The sequence below is a fragment of the Xenopus laevis genome, chromosome 1L (assembly GCF_017654675.1).
Source record: "Xenopus laevis strain J_2021 chromosome 1L, Xenopus_laevis_v10.1, whole genome shotgun sequence".
Classification (NCBI taxonomy): domain Eukaryota; kingdom Metazoa; phylum Chordata; class Amphibia; order Anura; family Pipidae; genus Xenopus; species Xenopus laevis.
In genome coordinates, this window is record NC_054371.1 from 103,255,963 (window position 1) to 103,276,584 (window position 20,622).

A 20,622-nucleotide genomic window follows, 5' to 3' on the forward strand; every position below is an offset into this window, starting at 1 on the left:
CTACTGACAATGCTACTGTTATGTAGACTGTATTCACCTACTCAAACCTATATTCCACAAAACATATATTTTTTTAATTCTGTATATATGGATAATGTACCATTGCCATTATGCATAACAATAAACAAGGTCATAGAAGTACTGTACAAGATAATTTATTAATATTTTGGAGAAAGCGGATATGGATGAGCTGTTTGAAGATGTGTATGGAGCACTAGAAATAAGAGAAACTATTGGGCTTTGCAGGCTAAGAATAAAATGCATCCAACTAGGTTTTTACCAAATCTCAGAATATTTATTTCAGCCAAATAATGAATCCTCAAAATACCAAACAGAATCTGAAACCTAATTTACATATTAAGGTTAGGGAAAATAAAAAAATTCTATTATCTTGTCTCATTGTCTCTTTACTGTCACATGACAAAAGTTTCAGATTTGGTTATAAGACAAGTCCTGAACTTAATCCTGTGTATACCTAGGGGCACATTTACTAAGGGTCAATATCGAGGGTTAATTATCGAAGTCGAAGGATTTACCTCTATTCGTTCGATCGAACGATCGAAGAAATACTCGTTCGATTGAACGATTAAATCCTTCGAATAGAACGATTAGACGGATTTTAATCCATCTATCGAACGAAATTCCTTGTATCAAAAATTAGCTAGAAAGCCTATGGGGACCTTCCCCATAGGCTAACATTGATGCTCGGTAGGTTTTAGGTGGCGAAGTAGGGGGTCGAAGATTTTTTTAAGGAGACAGTACTTCGACTATCGAATGGTCGAATAGTCGATTCAATTTTTAGTTTGAATCGTTCGAATTGAAGTCGAAGTCGTTGTAGAAGGTCGAAGTAGCCAATTCGATGGTCGAAGTAGCCAAAAAAACACTTGGAAATTCGAAGTATTTTTTATTCTATTCCTTCACTCGAGCTAAGTAAATGTGCCCCCTAGTGTAAATATTTCACATCAAGCTAAAATACAAGCTAATCCTGTGGTATTTAATTAATGACAATAAGGGCATTGTAAGCAATGCCAATGATACAAAACTGTGCAGGCCATTACTCATATTTAAGCACCCACAAAAAAAATGACACAAAAGTTACATATGCATGACATAGATTGCAATTTATATATTGCAGCATTAAATACCTTTGGGACTTACTTATTTTCTAAATATTAAATAAATACGTTCCAAAAATAAGGAATTAACCCTTTAGGTCCCACAGAATGTAGATTCTACATTTTTTGGATAAAAGTAACTAAGTGCCACACAACGTAGATTCTACTTTTGACAGCATTTCGGATTGGGAATTTTTAAAGCGGCTTGGTCCTTCCCCAATCGCTCAGAAGCAACTATATATTCCCAAATACACTCAGCAATGAGCTGAGTGGGAAAAAAGTGGCCCCTGGGGCATGACCGCCCAGTGTCCCTATGGGCGCAGCAGGCATGAGTGTCTGCTGCTGTCTGCACTTCCTCCTCCCCCTAGCGATGCCCCCCAACCGGATCTCGGTGGTGACATCTTCCTCCAGCACCTCCAATCCAGTCCAATGTCTGTGAAGATGGATCTGCCCCTGTTTAGTGTAAAAAACACAAAATACACCATAGGTGTCAGAACCGGGGGGGCTACAGGGACTAAAGCCCCCTCCATAATTTTCCTCCTGTTTTTTTCTACAAATTTTTATTTTTTTGCCGTTTTTTTGTGTGTGTGTTTTGAGCCCCGTCTGCTGCAGATCACATGGAGCAAACTTTCTTACTGAAGGAGCCATCAGAGCTGTCTTCAGGGGCAAGTAGGAGAAATGAGAAGACAGTGGTGGGCTGGCGATGTGGTGGCGTAACTATGGAGCAGGGGGGAAAGTTGCACCAGGGCCTGCTCAGTACTATCATTAGACCGATTGGACGCACTTGGGCCCTGCACCCTGGAACCCTTAGCTTGATGGGATCAGTGCTGGGCCACAAGCACCCCCATTATTTTTTTTAAATGGAGCAGTCCAAGCCGATGTAGCCTGTGGAGGTACGCATGATGCAACGGGGGACATCCAGCCCATCAGCCCAGGAATCACCATTCAATCAGGATGGACTCCAAAGTTGGTCGGACTCTCGCACCACACCACCATAATAAAACAGTATTTTCATATATTCAGCAACTAGTACTGCTCACAAAGGTGCACAGGCAAAGCAGCATCAAACTGTTAGGTTTCTGACTCACTGATATGCCTGAACTATAGGTCACTTATTCACCACTTATTCTGGCTATAGCGTTTCTTAAGAAACTAAAATTCTGGGATTACATGAGATCTTCTAGTACTATATTCCAAGGTAGTCTGACTTGTAGCATTTTAACTATTAAAGTATAGTTCCCAACATTCCCCAACAGATGTTGGAGTGGATCAGCTGAAGGGTTGCAGGGTGGACATTGTCCCAGAGGTCCCCATTTCTAATGGTACCATCATTTATTGTAATAAAATTCCAATATACATCATGTGCCACTTTTCTATGGAGCAATAGCTGTCTGCAGGTTCTTTTTCTGATGGAAATACCCACAAACCAAGGTATCCTGCCCCAGAGATTGATTAATGTTATATGCAGATTTACCAGCATGTGTACACATGCACACATGCTGCATTACACACACACATGCTGCATTACACACAGGCTACATTACACACACACACGCATGCTCCATTTCACAAAAAGGCTCCATTACACACGCACGCAGGCTCCATTACACACACACAGGCTCCATTATACACACAACCTACATTACACACACATGCTGCATTATATGCACACAGGATGCATTACATACACACACTGCTGCATTTGAGACTCCTGAGAATCCTCCTGATCTGCAGCCGCATATATAATGCATTCTTGTACTTTTATATTGTCCTTGGCCTGTCAGTATACTCTCTATCTTACTGCTCGTGGTGCCATTGTCCATTGCTCTCTATGTACTGTATGTATTTGGTGTGCCAGTGCCCTCTGCTTCTTACTATATAATGTTCTTTATAGTGCTTGTGGTGCCTTCTTTTATGTTCTTGGGGTACCTACTGCTCCTTTGTATATCTTTTGAGTACCTCACAGTCTCTGCATGTAATGTACATTAGGTGCCAGAATCTTTTTCCCCCTTTTCCCCATAATGTGCTTGTAGTGCAACATTCATAACTCTCAGTTAAAATTGTACATGTGGTGTTACTACCCCCTTCCTGCAGTGCAAGACGTTAAGCAAATTTTGCCCCCAATTCTATGGTTTGATTTTCCTGAAAATTCAGTAAAAGCACACGGTAAAGTGGGTGGAGTCCAAAGGGAGTGGCCAAAATGTGGAGGGTATAATGGAACAAAATTAAAGTTTTCTGTAAATTTTCAGAAATTTCATAAAAACCACTACATTCAGCATGATTTTTTGCAGTTACATTTTGTATGTGCAGACTTTAAGGAGGTCTTGTGGCACATAATACACATACCGGGTACTTATATTGCAGTAGCCAGAGTGTCAGCCGTGAAGAATTCACATGCCCTGTTTTCATTTGGTGGTCTCTGTACGCCACATAGTTTGGTAGATCTATGCATATTGGGCATCAGTGTTCAGTAGACCTCTGGCATTCATGTGCATGATGTTTTTCTTGGTGCCAAATGCTATGTGGGAGATTTAGAGCTAGTTTGGAGTATAAAGACCTTGTTACCCATTTTGTATTCGGCTGAATGTTTACTTTCCAAAATATATGATTTTGGGGGGGGTCAACTTATGATTTTATAGCTTGTACCCTTGAAAAAAATGCAGTAAACGTATCTGGAGTGACTTATGGGACAAATTGTGTACACTAATTTTTGGTAATCCCATTCACAATGGGCATCAAACTGTTCAGTGGACCCCTGGCATTCATATTTAGGAAGTTTCTCCTTGGTACCTAATGCTATGTGGGAGATGCTCACTTGCAAAATTAAAGATTTGAGGTGATTTTTCAGAATATTCTGAGACTTGAGGCTTTCCAAATCAGTTGGATTTGTTTGTGTAATGTATAGTTTTCCCAAAAATCCCCCCCCCCAGGAAATGCCCCTAAAGTGAGAGAGCATAAAATGTTAAAAAAAGTCTGGCACTGAGTGCAAATGAAATTAGAAATTCTGCTGGCACTTAAAGGGTTAATAGGGGCAATGTTTTAACTACACAACTATGTCCTAAAATCCATAAGTGAGCACACATAAGCAAAAATGTTATGCCAACAAACAATGCATTTTGTTATTCATGAAAACATTGCCAAAAAAAGTTTGTCTGCCTTTAATTTTGCCTTGATTTCTTCTAATCTCACTAGAACTTCCAGATGGAAAGACAAAACAGTGGCAAAACAGAGGCAGCCTGTTATCGTGGTGCCAATTGTTGCACTGTCCAGGGGTGGAGTTGTACTAATAAAAAGCACAACATTTGCTACAGGTTTAGTAACTTTTACTGGTCACCTGCTTAAATGAAAGCATATGATTGGTTGCTATGGGTTTCTGCACCTGGGCAACCTTAGCATATTTCATTAAAGAGATACTAACAGAATAACTTTAACCATTTGACATCTATTATAACATTGTTTTATAATTTTGCCAAAAAATGATTTGCCCAAATCTTTTACATTATCTTATTTCCATTTTCTTCTATGAGGGGGCTGCCATATGTATGTAGTAGTAGTCATTTGGCTTTAGAAATTCTAAATGTTGAGAAGGGACAGTCAGGTTGTGATCTTACTGAGAAATGTGGATTTATGAAACCCTTGCTATATAAAAAATACTGTTAACCAGTGCATTGACAAAGGCACCTATACATTTTGTGTAGCCACTGACATTAAATCATAATTGTACTTTTCAGTTATAAAATGAGTACTACTCATGAGTTATGAGTAGCTATAGCAGGAAGGAAGTTATACTGTGGTAGACAATCCTATCCACGTGAAAATCCCTGTTGGTAATTACATAATGTGTACAGTGACCCAGGGTGTCCAAACTGTGTACAGCATGAACAACCAAAACGCATTAGAGGATTTAACCCCCCCCCCCAGCAACTGTAATATTATCCACTTACCATGTAAAAATAAAATACAGTTTATTAATCTATATCATAAGACACCAGCACAATTAAATACACCCAAACCCATAAAATAATCGCACTGCAGATTTAGTTTGAGGGGCCACTATATAACTAATTGTTTGTTAAAACAATGAATACGACCATATAGTTACGATATTCCCAATGTCAACAAATATCCTTCCCAGTTTTGTTAGGTATTGTGGTATGCTGTTATACAATATACAGCTCAAAATCTGTCCACCTTGTGTTCCAAAATCAGAAGTTAAAGTAGTGAGAGCAATAATTATTCATAATTACGCTTCATGGATGCATTCATTATTTCAACATTGAGTTATATACAGGACCCTCAAACTAAATCTGCAGTGCCATTATTTTATGGGTGTTTTTAATTGTGCTGGTATATTATGATATAGATTAATACACTGTATTTTATATTTACATTGTAAGTGGTGATATTACAGTTGCCTGGGGGTTAAGTCCTCTAATGCTTTTTTGATGTTCATACTGTGGTAGACAAGATACATCTATTGTAATGATCTATAATAAAACTATATAAATGCAACGGAATACTGACCTCAACTGGAACTGGTTTTGGTGGAGGAGGAGGCTCTTTAATAACCTAAAAAAAATGAAACATCAAAAAAAATGTAAAACGATTCACTTTATATTACATCTCTAGTCTGACCACGTATACAAACATACATTTACTATACAGAGTATACAGAGTACACATGGAGTGCAGAGCTAGGCCTAAACATATTGTGGTTATAGGGGGATTCAATTAGTAGGAAACTGGATAGGGTAATCTGTCATCTAGATCACTACAACCAAAGAGTCTTCCTGGTGCCAGGGTTTGGCATGTGGTTGTTCGGGTATGTCAATTATTGAGTGGGTCTGGGCATGACTTAACTTCCTTGGTACATATTGGTACTAATGGTAAAATTATTGGTAGATGGAGGACCTTACAGAATGAGTTTGGGAATCTAGGCTATAAGAATAGGGGAAGGCCTTTCATTGTAATAAAATATTTTGTCTGTGCCACCTGCAAGTTTAGGAAGACAACGGGAGCTTAAATGTGTGTCTTTGGAAGGAAGGGTATGGGTTCCTAGACCACTGGGCTGGTTTTCCTTTGGGGTTAAATGTATATAGTCATGTCAGATTGTGTCTCAGTTTAAAATGGACCTGTCACCTACACAAAAAAAGCCATATAACAAAAGTCGTTTGCAAATTAAACATGGAACCCAAATTGTTTTTTCCATTAAAGCATCCATACCTGTTATAAAGGCATTTCAATATCTGACCTGTCAGTCAAATATTACCTGCCCCTGAGGCATAGAGGTGGGGCAGTCAATTACTTTCACTTTCCATTCAGCACTTCCTAGATGTCACTGCCCTCCACACATTCTCCCTTCCCCCATTCAGGCGCATACAAAAGATTTTGGGATGATACATAACTTGTCTTAATAACAGTATCCCCAAAATGCTGTGCTGTGATTGTGTAATTCCAAGACTAAAGGAAACAAAATTTAATTAATAAATGTAGTGTAAGTAAGTTTTATTTGGCTGAACTAACATGATAAAAATAATCTGAAATTATTTCTTAGGGTTACAGGTCCCCTTTAAGGGGGTCCGCTGTGTAGAGGAAAGAATGGCTAAGAGGCTGGAGGAGTGTTTAATGTAAGCAAGGGGGGGTGAGCTAGAGTATTATGGGGAAGCTAGGGTAGACTGGGCACTGGGATTAGTAAGGGGTCATGGGGAAGGAGTAAGGGGGCCATATAGTTTACCAGCTAAGAAGATCCCTCTGTTACAAAGAAAACAGGCTAAAAGTAACTTTTGATCTAATTCTCCATTAAGTAATGTAAATGGAAAAGTTGTAACCTCTGCTGTATGGCAGGCGCTGAAAATTATGATATAATTGGTATCACTGAGGCCTTGTGGTGTGAAACTTGTGACTGGGCTGTGAAACCTGAATTAAAGCCATGCTCTAAAGAAAAAATTATGGATAGTACTGGGGAGGGTGTGGAATCCCTTTTGATAGAGGTTTCAGCTGGGCAAAAGGTTACAAAGAAAATTATAATTGGTTCATGCTACAAACCACCTTCAGAGATGAGAATGAAGTATTTGTACTTGGATGCAGAACTGGTCAAATAATAGATTACAAAGAAATGTGGTAAATGGAACATTTTCTAATTGGACCATGGTTGTTAGTGGTTTACTGCAGGGGTCAGTCCTTTGCTTTTAAATGGATACTGCCATGATTTTTATGGTGTTTTTTTTATTTCTGAATTACATTATTTACACTAAAAAAAATTCACTCTACCATATAAAATGTTATTCTCCAACTCAATGCAACTGAAGAAATCGCAGTGGGACTTGGATTTTTACTATTGAGTGCTATCCTCATACTGTATGTACCAAGGAGCTGTTATCTTGTGTCAGGTAGCTGTTTAACTGGTTACATTCCCATTGTTCTGCTGATGGGCTACTGGTGGGAGAATGGGAAGGAGTGCTATCACTCCAACTTGCAGCACAACAGTAAAGAACAACTGAAGTTTAACAGAGCACAAGTCACGTGACTAGGGGCACCTGGGACACTAACAATATGTCTAGCTCCATGTTTGATTTCAAAATCAAATATTCTGTTTGCTTTTTTAAAAAACAGATTTCAGCTCAAGATTCTGCTGGCACAGCACTATTAACTGATGCATTTTATGCTGATGATACTAAAGAGCTATAAGTGCACAATTAAATGCTGAGTGATTTGACTACTACTACTAAAACTAGGCAGCAAACTCATGATGATTATTTTTATTGCCCTACCAGCACTAGGAAAGCAGTATATCCCAAGGGTGAAACAAGTTTCTGTAGCCCTTGTTCTGCAATATCATTTGATTCAGTGGGACAAACTTTTCCTCCAAATGATTACAACTGTAATTAAATTGAATCTGGACAAATACTTTAGTTATTTATAAAAGATTGATATTTAATAATTGTGCTGCTCTTAAAAAGGGTCAGAAATGTACTCTTTAAACTTTTTTTCAGATGAACTTTGGAGGTTCCCAGTTCATGAATTTTTGAGACAGCACAGATGTCTAAACAGAAAAGGCTCTCTCTAATGCAGGCACACTGCCACAAACCCACTATAGGCAAAAGGGCTATGGGGATTTCAAATGTTGTAGATATTTTCTCAAAGTTTTGGGTCCATGACCCTCAGAGCTACAAATTTAAGATATTGTTTCTCTCCTTCTCTCACATGCCTATAAATGTGAGATGGAAACATACTTAGATAATAATATTGTGATTTATGGAATTAAGCAGGAAGATCAGAGAATCAAAACCTCAGAAAAAGAAAGTAACAAATCAAGTGTGAAGAATATAACAGTGATATTAATATGATTTTGTTTTTCAGCAAGTTGCAGATTTGAAATCAAACAAGCTTTGTAGCATGATGCTGATTTGAATTTATTAAAATAAAAATATCTTGCTCAGAGTGACATAAATTATAATCTATCTACATTTAGAGCTATTCATAGAGTGCAGAGCAATGAATAAATGCCATAAAATGCATTAATTTAAAATAAATAATACGCAATTTTATTTCCACTAGATTAAGAGATGACAGGATATAATGGAGCAATATTCATGCTGATGATAATGCATTTTCTCTAAATGTCTAACCTGGTGGCTGAACCCCATCTTCTAACTGCAGGGTTAAGCTGTTTGCATTTGCAGTTCCAAACTAAAGTTGAATAAATAATGCCTTTAACCTTATTTAGACAAGTCAGATGACAGATGGCAGATGATTTGCATAACAAATACAAAAATATCTGTATTCGTGTAGTTTCTTTTTTGATGATGGAGGATCATTTATTAAAAAAAACAATTGTGATACTTGCAGCCTCACAAACTTGTAACAGGGGCAACTGCCTTCTATGCCACGCCCGTATTAACCTTAATATACCACGAATTGATCGAGTTTTTGAGCTAAACCCTCCAAAAAAAACATTGAACATCATGAAGGCTATTAACATCTTCAAATTTTAAGGGACATCTGCCATTGACTTCTACATGAACCTGTCAGGTTTTAGATGGTATATTTTCGGATTTGCGCTATTTCCAAGGTCGGGGTATAATAAATCTCTAAAAAAAAAATTTAATCCAGAATAATAATAACATGACTAACTAAAAGCATACATTTCTGTAAATCCTCCAAATTTGGATGTTTTATAAAAACTCAACTTACCACTTTGCAACAAAGAGGCCAGAACCACCACAACAAGGCAATTGCAACCAGGAATAATATCACTAAAATTGCAATGACTGCAGCAATGCCATTAGTCTGTGAAAGTAAGAAAATAGTGTTAAATATGTGTGTAAAAAGGGTATGTTATTGTGTATATTTCACCAGTTATATTCACTGGTAAATATATACACCAGGGAAATATGTGTAGTGTTGCAGCAAGAGTGGCTGTATTTATGCACCTGCTTAGGAAAAGCTGGCTAGTAGCTAGCTAATTAAGCTGGTTTAAAGGAGGTGTGAAACCTCAGTGCTTCCCCCTTGAGACTTCCTTGAGTTGAGGAGAGTGAGTGGCCAGTGGCAACCTCCATGTGTAGGAAGAAGGTGTGCATGTGAAAGGAGCTGGGAAAGAGATTGTTATTCCCCACTGAGTTAAAGTTTTGGAGACCGCTCCAAAGGACTAGAGAGAGGAAGATAGAAACCCCAAGAGAGGATTCTGGGAATTGTGTACAGTGAAAGCTGTAAGTTCTGGAAAATTGTGTTAATGTGTACACCAATGTGGGTGTTAAAGTGGGACTGCTAATGCTTATGTGAACCAAGAGTGCAGTCGATGAAGCATTGATATTGTTCCAAATAAAAGCCAGTCAAGCTGCATTTGAATGTGAAAGGTGTTGTCAGACTCTATTTCTGTGCTGAAAACTGTGCTGTGGCCTATGGTCTCAGCTACCTGAATGTCACAATAGTTTCAGACAAGGAAAATGTAGGCTGGTTTGCAAATAAAGGGGTCTATTTATCATACTGTGTAAAATGATTAATGCCAATAAAAAACTGTATAAAAAGCTGTGTAAAATAAACAGTGAAATTATCAAAGTGTGTGTTTTTGTTTTTTTTACACCTTTGCATTGTCACATTTGATTCCATTATTTTGAAAATTATAAAAAAATTTGAAAATTTGTTAGTTAATAGCAAGAATTAAAGTTCCTCCAGAAGTTGCTCTGGAAAAAAAACTTAAAAACACGAGTGAGGAACGCTGTATTTTTACCATAGCATTTTCAAGTGGCTGCTAACTTTAACACCAGATTTTTATATAGAGGTTTGCAATCACTGAAGATCAAATCACAACTTGATAAATACACCTGTGATGTGTGGTGTCATACTTTGCTGTTTTTTATACAGTATGATAAGTAAGCCCCTAAGTATTGTTTGTTTAACTGCAGTGATCCCCATATTCCCAGTTGTTTCATTTGCATATTTACGTTATATTACCATGTACTTCAGTATAGAGCATGTTTTAAACATTTATCCGTGTAGTTAAAATTTAACACACAAAGCTCACATAAACTGGAAGTTATCTAGATCATGCCAAGGTTAAGCCTTAAATAAATATTTGAGCATTGATGTCATGCTACCAAGCTTCTTAAGATCTGAACCTGTGAATAAACACCTGCATACCACATTACTGGTAATCCTCATAGTTCCAAATTTAGAAGCAGACTGGTGCTTTTCCACTGGTGGTGAAAACACTGCATATAACAAAGGCCTTAAAGGAGAACTAAACCTTAAAGTTAAAAAAAACCCTACCCCCTGCACTACACAGACCCTCCTCCCTCCCCCCCCCCAGCCTAACTGCTACTTTACTTTACTTATCCCTCAATGCAGATTTTGTCCAGTGGAGTTCACAGGCGCCATCTTCAGCCGATCTGTAATTTTCAGAAAGAGACCAGTGCTTCAGCAATTTTCGTGAGTTTTCGGCACATTCGCAGTTGTGGCAAAGCATATAATTGCTCCAACTGTTCATGCACCGCTACACCGGTCTCATTCTGCAGATTAACGAAGAGAAGAAGATGGCTGCCATGAAATCCGCTGGACAGAATCTGCACGGAGGGGTAAGTAAAGACTTAGGGGCATTTGCCCGGGGTAGCAGCTAGGCTGGGGGGAGGGGGGTCTATGTAGGGTAGGGGGTAGGGGCTTTTTAACTTTATGGTTGAATTCTCCTTTAAAGCAATTGTTCAGTATAAAAATAAAAACTGGGTAAATAGATAGGACGTGCAATATAAAGCATGTTTGTAATATGGTTAGTAAAAAACTGTAATGTATAAAGTGACTGGATGTCTACCTTAATAGCCAGAATACTACTTCCTGCTTTGCAGCTCTCTTGGTTTCCACTGATTGGTTACCCGGCAGTAACCAATCAGAGATTTGAGGCCACATGGGTCATAACTGTTTGCTTTTGACCTGCAGGCTAAGGATCAATTACAAACTCAATGAACAGTAAAGTCCCATTTGGCCCCTAAGTTAGTCGCTGACTAACTCAGAGTTGGAGAGTTGAAAAGTAGGAAGTTGTGTTCCATTCTGTTATGTTAAACATCCAGTCACTCCAGCCTTTAAACATTATATTTTTGGCTAACTAACTATATTAGAAACATTTTTTATTTTGCACAGCCTATTTATTTACCCAGTTTTTATTTTTACTCTGAATTGTTCCTTTAAGGGTTGCCTTCCTGCAGGTCACCACTGTGAATATTCTGTATGGTTGCCTTGTAATAACGGCTATATTTTTGCCTACTTCTGCTTGATTTTTATAGAATTGGTCATTTTTATTGAATTGATTCACTTTTATTATAGAAGTTTATTTTCTGATTTATCTTAGAAAAACTCAACTAAAAATGAGGCTCATGGAACAGAAGCTGTATTTTCCAGTGGTTTCCACTAGTATAAATGACAGGCTAGATTGGTCTTCTTCTCTCCTGTTATGAATTATTAATAAAACATTATAGATAATCTGATGCACATTCAATGTAAGAATAGGCAATGACTTACACAGCTGGTAGCAGTGATTGTTTGTGGGTTAGTGAGTGGAGTTTTTCCATTGTTCAAGCTCACCCAAACTTCCATAGTCCTGAAAAAAAAATCAGAATTCTAATGAAAAAGGTTTTTATATAACAATTTCTGAAATCATTATTTAATGTAATTTAATGTAATAATTTGCTGTACCTGTAATTTAGCATCAAACATAATACTGTATGCCTTTAGAACAGTGATCCCCAACCAGTAGCTCATGAGCAACATGTTGCTCACCCACCCCTTGGATGTTGCTCCCAGTGGCCTCAAAGCAGGTGCTTATTTTGGAATTCCAGGCTTGAAGGCAAGTTTTTGTTGCATAAAACCAGGTGTACTGCCAAACAGAGCCTCCTGTATGCTGCCAGTCCACATAGGGGCTATAAAATAGCCAATCACAGCCCTTATTTGGCACCACCAGGGACTGTTTTTCATGCTTGTGTTGCTCCCCAACTCTTTTTACATTTGAATGTGGCTCATAGGTAAAAAAAGGTTGGGGACCCCTGCTTTAGAATGACTACTTAGGCCAGTCCTTGGGACAAATATTATGTTACACATGACTGCTAGCCCCTTTTGATTGACCAATAGGCATGATGGCAAAACAGCTTGAATATGCTGTACATTGATGACATCATAAAGTTGCATTATTAACTAATAATAATTAATGCTGTAAGGTTCATTTATTATCTGCAACCAAAATATGAATGCATAAATTGATTTAATTAACTATAGGTATTTGTATCCAAAGCTGCTCTTTGCCCTTCCTCATAGCTGCACTAGCACTACTGCGTTCATCCAGCCTTCTTCTCTGAATTTGTACAAAATTGCCTCTTAACACTTGGGAACCCTGAAGTTACCACAACCTTGAAAGTGAAGGTAGTTCCAGGCTTCTTACAGCAGCCTGCCTGGATAGATGCAGTGTACTTGCACCTAAAGGATTAGGCACACATGTAATTTTGAGGTTGAGCTTTGAAACATTTTCAGAGCTATTGCATCTGATTTACATTGAATCACATGCAGAATTGCAAGCATTTGCTGCATCTGATGCAATGCTCCTTTTTGTGGCCACACATATGCTGGAATTGGTGGGGGCACTGAATTGTTGGTAAAAATCATGATGGCTTGTATTCGAAATTGCAACATGCAAACTGCACTTGCACTTGTAAAATGACTCCTACAGTCATTTTACTCTATATCTGTAGTCATTTTACTTTGTAGCAAAGACACGTTTCTGCTTTCTGGAAAGTGGAAACAATCAGCATCAACACTGATCGATTAACCATTTTCTACAGACTTCTATGGGATTCAACTGCCAAAGCATTGCCAATATCTACACAGCTGGTTCAGGTTCTTCTTTTCCATCAGTAATATTTTCATTTAAACTGGTAACATTAGCAGGGTAATATATTTAGAGTAGCTTTAGAGTAGGAAATTGAAAGTAGCATTATCTTTAGCTGCATAGGATGTCATTAGCATAAAGTAAAATGAATTTAATCCCATTATCAAAATGCTTTCTAAAAACAAATGCAATTTCAAATGCCTTCAGTTAATTCAGTTTTCTAGCAACAAACAAATGCAGATATACAGGGAGCAAATCATATGGTGGTCAGTTTCATCATTTAAATTACAGCTGTTCCTGTGGGTTGGAACAGCACTTAACTAAGTAAATTTAGAAACTTTTAATACTTTAAGTGCCAGGTTCTTTTTAGATTGTTGTCAATAAAAACTTGGTGCAGCATTAATCAAAAAGATACATGGAAATATTTACAAATCTAAAACAATGGAATTTACATCAGCATTGCACATTTAAAGGTACGGGGCTGTCATTGGGGTGGGTAAAGGGGGTACTGAAGTTGTGATAGAAGGGACTCTGAGATGAAAAAGTGGGATTCACGAGTTGTAAAAGAGACAAGGCCTGTTAGAAAGTAAATCGGGTTTGGTTGGATCATGGCCAGAACTTTGATATAGCTAAACAGTGGTTTAAGTAGATCAGGTGGATCATGGCCATGCAAATGGGGGGCACTATTTCACTTGTTGGCAGGGTCCATCATGCAGAGAGCACATTTGACCATGACCAGTGAGTTTAAAATTGGCAGCTTCTGGGCTACTAATGTAGATCCTGCTACCTTAGTATGATGCCCCATAATAACTGATGGCCCTATTAACATAGTAACATAGTAAGTTAAGTTGAAAAAAGTTTGCCTCAGAGGGGGAAAAAATTCCTTCCTGAATCCAAACTAGTCCCTGGATACACTTGTACTATGAGCTGTCTTCCATAACCCTAAAACATTAAAAACATGGGAAAACTGGAAATCAGGAAGTTCCCTGACATCACCTAACTCTTTAGTTCAGTTTTACCTTAGATTAATCACATTCCAAATGATGCCTAGAAAGATTTGTCTGCCTGCTTCATTAAATTTCTGTTCCAAGGGGCAAATCATGGGTTTAGTAAGCAACACACTTTCTGCTAACGCTAATAAAGGACTCTTTTAATAAAAGGCCATTGACTCAAGGTTAGACCTCAGTATATGTATATATGTATACATTGTAGTTTAGACACTAGTTCATAGTAAGAATATTAATGAGCTGAAAAGAGCATATAGACATGCAAACAAACTTGAGCAGTAAAATTAAGTTCTCTTTGGAAAAGAGGAGCTTGCAAGGGGATATGATAAGTCTACAAATATGATTCCATGTTAGTTTGGGGGCGAAGCGAAACGGCGAAAAATTCCCAAAACGCTTTGAAGTCAATGGGCGTCCAAATAATTTTAACGTGCAAAAATTTTTGTGCACGCAACAAATTTGACTCGCGACAATTTTTTGTTGCAGCAAATTCTTGCCACAGTTTCGCGAAAACATTTGCACAATCCCTTATTTAAACATTCATTAAATCCAATAGGATTGTTCTGCCTCCAATAAAGATTAATTATACCATAGTTGGGATCAAGTACAAGGTACTGTTTCATTACTACAGAGCAAAAGGTAATAATTTTTAAAAATGTGAATTATTTGATTAAAATGGAGTTCATGGAAGATTACCTTCCCGTAAGTCAGAGGTTTTGAATAACAAATTTCCAGATAACAGATCCCATACCTGTAACATTTTACAATGTTATAACCATTGAATTCTGCTCCCTTTAAGCCCAATATATAAGGCTCAATTCTTAACTTGGATATGGTCTTTTGCTACATGCCTTCTTAGGATTCTTAAATCAAATGAATTATGGTTGACATTTCAATCCAGGCTAACCTATTTGCTAAGTATTCATTTGCTACTTGTTTTACGAGTGTACAATAAAAGATTGTCATTTTATGATCCATTAAAAGAAGATGAAAAAAATATTAAATAAAATTGTGAAAGACATTTGCTGAAAGTAATAAATAATTTACCTCTAATTTCCACGCATTGAAAATTAAACTGGCAACTGTTCAAAAAAGTTATTAAAATTATAATGACTAGAGATATTTTGTGATCAACTATCAGCATTAAAATGAATAAATTACTGTGGGAAGTTAAAAAAATGGCAACCCTGATAAGCGATTTGTAGAATATTAGAATATTTGTAAAGAAAATCAATAGTATTCAGCAAAAATGCTAATTAGTAAGAGTAAAATAATTTCATTGAACTGTGAAAATACAGTTATATATTTGACAGTAACTTTTTTTATGAGGTTAACTGTGACTTAATAGAATCTGGATTTCTTTGGTTTAATTACACCTTTTGGTTCCATCATTAGGTCAGACCTCCTAAACCTATAAAAAGGTTGCACATATATACATTCACTTTACCTTAATAGAATTTTCTTTAAGGCTCCTATGCTGTAATTTAGATATTTTTACACTATGTAGTTTAAAGTTCCCCTTTATTGCTCAACATTTATCAGGCCACTTTTATTTCAAAACAACATTATAGATTCATAAAACAATTGTCATAGCTCATATGTGTTCTTATCCAATAGAAAGCAACAGCAAGTGATGCTCTTTAACTGCCATATAATCTCATTTTGAAACACGGTAATTGTTTAACCTTGGAACTTGTTTTCTGCCTCTTAGTTATCAATTGAAAATCATTGAATTTACCATTTTTCTCTAGTGTCCTAGCATTTTTTTTAAGTTCCATTTGTGCCTGATCATGATCAAGAAAATATTCACATACAGGAAGATGCATGTCTTTTAAGAGACATGATATGGGCAGGACAAAGATGACCGCTTATAAACTCCTTACTAGTGTACTATTTCATAAGCACAATCTAGGACACCTATAGGTTAAAGGTACTTCAGGAGTCCTGTATTTAACACCTGCTCAGAACAGGAATTAAAGGGGATCTAACCCAAAAAGAGAATTGATGAGAATTGATGTAAAGTTGCGCAGACTACTTCTCATTTTCTGTTTTAAGTGGTTTATAAGATTTTTGCAGTGTAGACAAGATCAGGCTTTTGGCTCAGTTAAGAACTAGCAACCCAAGGGTTAACTGAATCCAAGACATGTATTGAAATGAATAGATAGTAGTAAGCTTGAAGACTTTATTGCCCTTATAACATGTCTGTTGTGCTGAAGCCTGCATAGTAGTCTAAAACTGCTAATTTCTCAGAAACCGTTACAAATAGTAAATTGGTGTCATTTGCAAAACTGTTTAGAGATATATATTTTTTAATTATATGCCCTTTAGGCTCTTACACTCAGGGCCCCCCGGCAGTCCGTGCGCCGCATATTCCCGGACAGTTCCGGGTGTACGGAGAGGGGCGGGGGGCCCGGCTGCGCGTCCTGCGCCAGGGCCCGCCCCCCTCTAGTTCCGTTTCTGAGCAATACATAGCCTTTGACCTTGCCCTGTTGGAAAATATATTTGTTTTCCGGCAAAATTGCTGTTTAAAAAAGTTTTTCAGTGTCTATAATGTTGAAATGATCTTCCAGAAACAGTAGAACATGTATTTTAAACTATACTATAAGGAACACACAATTCATAACAATACAGTTACCTTTAAAATTGTTAATGACTACTATGTTTTGCATGCCTAATTGCATAAATAAAAGCACATCAGTGTGATTGTATGAAAAATAATATTGCAGTCAACATTTAATTCTTGTGTTTAATTAAATGGTTTATTCTATGGGGCCTATGCATCACAATTAAAATCATTAAAACAGTTTTATACCACTGAATCACCAAGGGGCATATTTATCAAGGGTCGAATTTAGAGTTTATGGGAGTTTATAAAAACTTGATTCGATTCGAGTTTTTTCACCATAAAAAATTTGATTTTCAAAAGTCCACCAAACAACTCAAAATTGATTGTAGGAGGTCCACTATAGGCTAAAACATCAATTTGGCAGGCTTTAGATGGTGAATAGTCAAATTCGAATTCTTAAAAGGACAGTACATGATAAATTTTGAAATTCGATTTTTTTTTAACTCGAATCGAATTTGTACTATTCCCTAGTCGAATTACACTAAAATAAACTTGAAATTCGAAATTTAAAAATTCTAATTTTCAATTCGAATCTTGCTAAATCTGCCCCCAAAAGTTAAAAATTTATTTTATATCAGTTCCATTGGAAGATATGTCCTATGTATATTTTGTTTAAATACTTATTGGGCCTTAATGCTAAACAATGTAAATGCATTTTTGTGTTTGCCTTATGGTTTTAGAACAGAAACACAATGTAATTGATAAGACACTTTGAGATACACAGCTGGCTCAGAACCTGCCTGCACATCGCTGTTTCTCTAGCGTGTTGTTAATTATTTAAAAACCGAGTACAGGGTAAATGATCACCACATCTGTCATCCACACAGAGAGAACCCTCAATCACTGCAGCACCAGATGTGTTTATTTTCAACATACACTAAGTAGCTACTTAATGTGCTTGATGGCTTAGCCAAAAGATAATTAGGCAAGCAACTAAACATTACTTATATTACGTGACATTTTTTTAAAAATGGGTAGTCTTATCAGATCTCATCAGGATGGAATACAATAAACATACTATTGATAAATATATGTATAAATCTGCATGACAGCAATGCAGAAATCTGGAATTGATTAAATGGTAAATAATGGAAAATGTAGGCAATTTATGTCATAGGTAAATATGCTAATTATGGTCAGTGTTTTGTCTATAAAATTTATTATTTTGCCTGTAAGTTATAAAAAATTACACATATTTGGAAGAAAAAGTCTGTTTTTTTGCTATGGCTATAATACCTGGTACAACAAGATTAAAGGGGACCTGTCACCCAGAGATAAAAAGCTGTATAATAAAAAAACCTTTTCAAATTGACATGAAACCCAAATTCATTTTTTTCAACACATCCATACAATATAAAGGTATTTAAAATTCTCAGCTGTAAATTATATTCTGCCTGTGGCACTTTCCATTCTGCACTTCCTAGATATCACTGCACCTCTCACATTCTCCTCCCCCTCACTGTCTATAATTAAAAGAGTATTGTCCAGTTTGGCCATCCATATGGACTGCCAAGTATTATTGATGAATAGTGATGGGCGAATAAATTTGGCAGACACAAATTTGCAGCGAATTCCCACGTTTCGCCACATACAAATTAATTAGCGAAACTGCGGTGACAATTCGCCAGCGAAAAATCAACCACAATAAAAATTGTCGATTGCTGGCGAAAAATCCACCGCATCAAAAACAAAAATTTTGCCTGTGTCAAAATTGGCATGGGCATAAAAATTTTGCGTGTCAAAATTATTGGGATGCCTATTGACTTTAATGCACTTGGACCAAATAGTCGTATAAAAATGTCAATCGCATCAAAATTAACGCTTGTCAAAATTATTTTGGTGCCCATTAACTTCAATGCATTTCACAGAAACGGCACAGATTTGCCCATCACTACTGATACATTTGATTAGCAGCAGCACAGATTAAGAGACCTTAGAGCAAGTGATGGTGCAGCCCCTCTCAATTCAATTAGTGTGCAAAAGTTATCTCATGGTTTATCACCTGAAAATGTATGGGCGAGATTCACTTTGAGAAGAAAAAACTGCTCTGAACTCAGTAAGCAGAAGCTATCTCATGGTTCATCACATGAAAACACATGGGGGAGATTCAGTTTGAGTAGAAAATTGAATTGCATCTCAAACTGAATCTCGGGCCATGACATTACATGATAAACCTTTTTCTCACTGAATTGAATCTGGCTCATTGTTTTAAAAATAACTGTTTTCTTAAAATACTGTACATTTGTGGAACTATAATAGGAATCTGTTAAGCTATGATTTATATATTTGAAATCTAACATTTTGATAAATCTGCCCCTTAATATAACAGGAGCAACAGAACTGAATGTTCTGCCAGTTGCCACGAAAACAAATTATATGAGGTGCGTCTGTTACTGCTAAACATTATTGATATAATTATTGTAAACTGCAAATGTGCTCAGAAGAAGAGTACCCTGACTTACAAAGGGTGGCCTATTTACTAATTTTCGAGGTTGAGGAAATAAAACTGCCACAAAAAGCATGCACTTTTTTTTTTTACATGAGAGAGAATCACATTGTTCCATCCTTTTTAAATGGGGCTGAAAATAAAGTCAATGCTTCAGACAATTCCGAATTAGTTTTTCTGACAACTGATTTAAGGGGGCCGATTCTGGGGCTGATTAATGAATGTTTGAGCATGTCTGACAAAAAAATTACCTTTGCAGGTTTATGGTGCTGAGTTCTTTATTTTTTTTTGAAAAATCAACTCGGGGAAAAACTCCAATCAGTAGGAAGCCAAAGTATTCGAATGAAGAAATCATGTGAAAGTTTAGGAACTCTTCTGTAGTTTTAGTAGCTGAAAGTTCGAGCACCTTGGTGTTTTTTTTTTTCCTTTAATACATTTAGACAATTAGAAGTTTCAGAAAATACTTGTGTGTATTTTTGTTTTCTTGGTTTTACATGCATTTTTTCAAATTGCCCCCTTAATAAGCATAATTAGTGATCACCTCTACTTTATCCACTTAATAAACTTTGTATCACATAGCATTATTGAACAAATAACAAGTCCCTTATTGTTAAGGAAGTACTCACTGTCCAACTTCATGGAGTACTGTAACTGGACAAAGCATATACTGAGACTGAACTGTGATTGGTTTTTGATCTGGAAAAACAGAAAGAAACAGATTAATGGATGCATTGTTGAGAAGTCATAAAACTACCATACAACCCTGAAAATGATTTTATCACAACAAAATAGAGAACTGTTTTACTATGCTGCTACAACTACATGGTAATACCAGAGTACAGGGTTGCCTTTAAACTCCATTGTGCAAACTCTGCAGATTTACATTATGACAGGTCACACACATGGACAATTTACAGAATAGATGCAGATGATGGGAGCTTGGAGAAAAGGGCTGAGGATGGCTTAGGGCAGTGCTGTCCTAATGGTGGCTTGTTAACCACATGAGCCTGCGACCCCCCCTGTGCCCCCCCCCCCCACTGCCTGCTGTGTCTGCTTACCATGTGTAA

The 20,622-nt window shown here is 36.9% G+C and overlaps 1 protein-coding gene across 1 annotated transcript in view; it reads right to left on the reverse strand.

The window, feature by feature from the left end:
* The window catches only part of antxr2.L (ANTXR cell adhesion molecule 2 L homeolog), a 114,058-nt gene that overhangs the window by 48,815 nt on the left and 44,621 nt on the right, over positions 1–20,622 (reverse strand). The window contains exons 10-13 of the mRNA XM_041561237.1: positions 20,182–20,251; positions 12,123–12,201; positions 9,309–9,404; positions 5,640–5,684 (exon numbers count right to left, since the gene is read on the reverse strand). Coding sequence (XP_041417171.1) covers positions 5,640–5,684; positions 9,309–9,404; positions 12,123–12,201; positions 20,182–20,251 — 290 coding nt within the window. The remainder of the gene's footprint in view (positions 1–5,639; positions 5,685–9,308; positions 9,405–12,122; positions 12,202–20,181; positions 20,252–20,622) is intronic.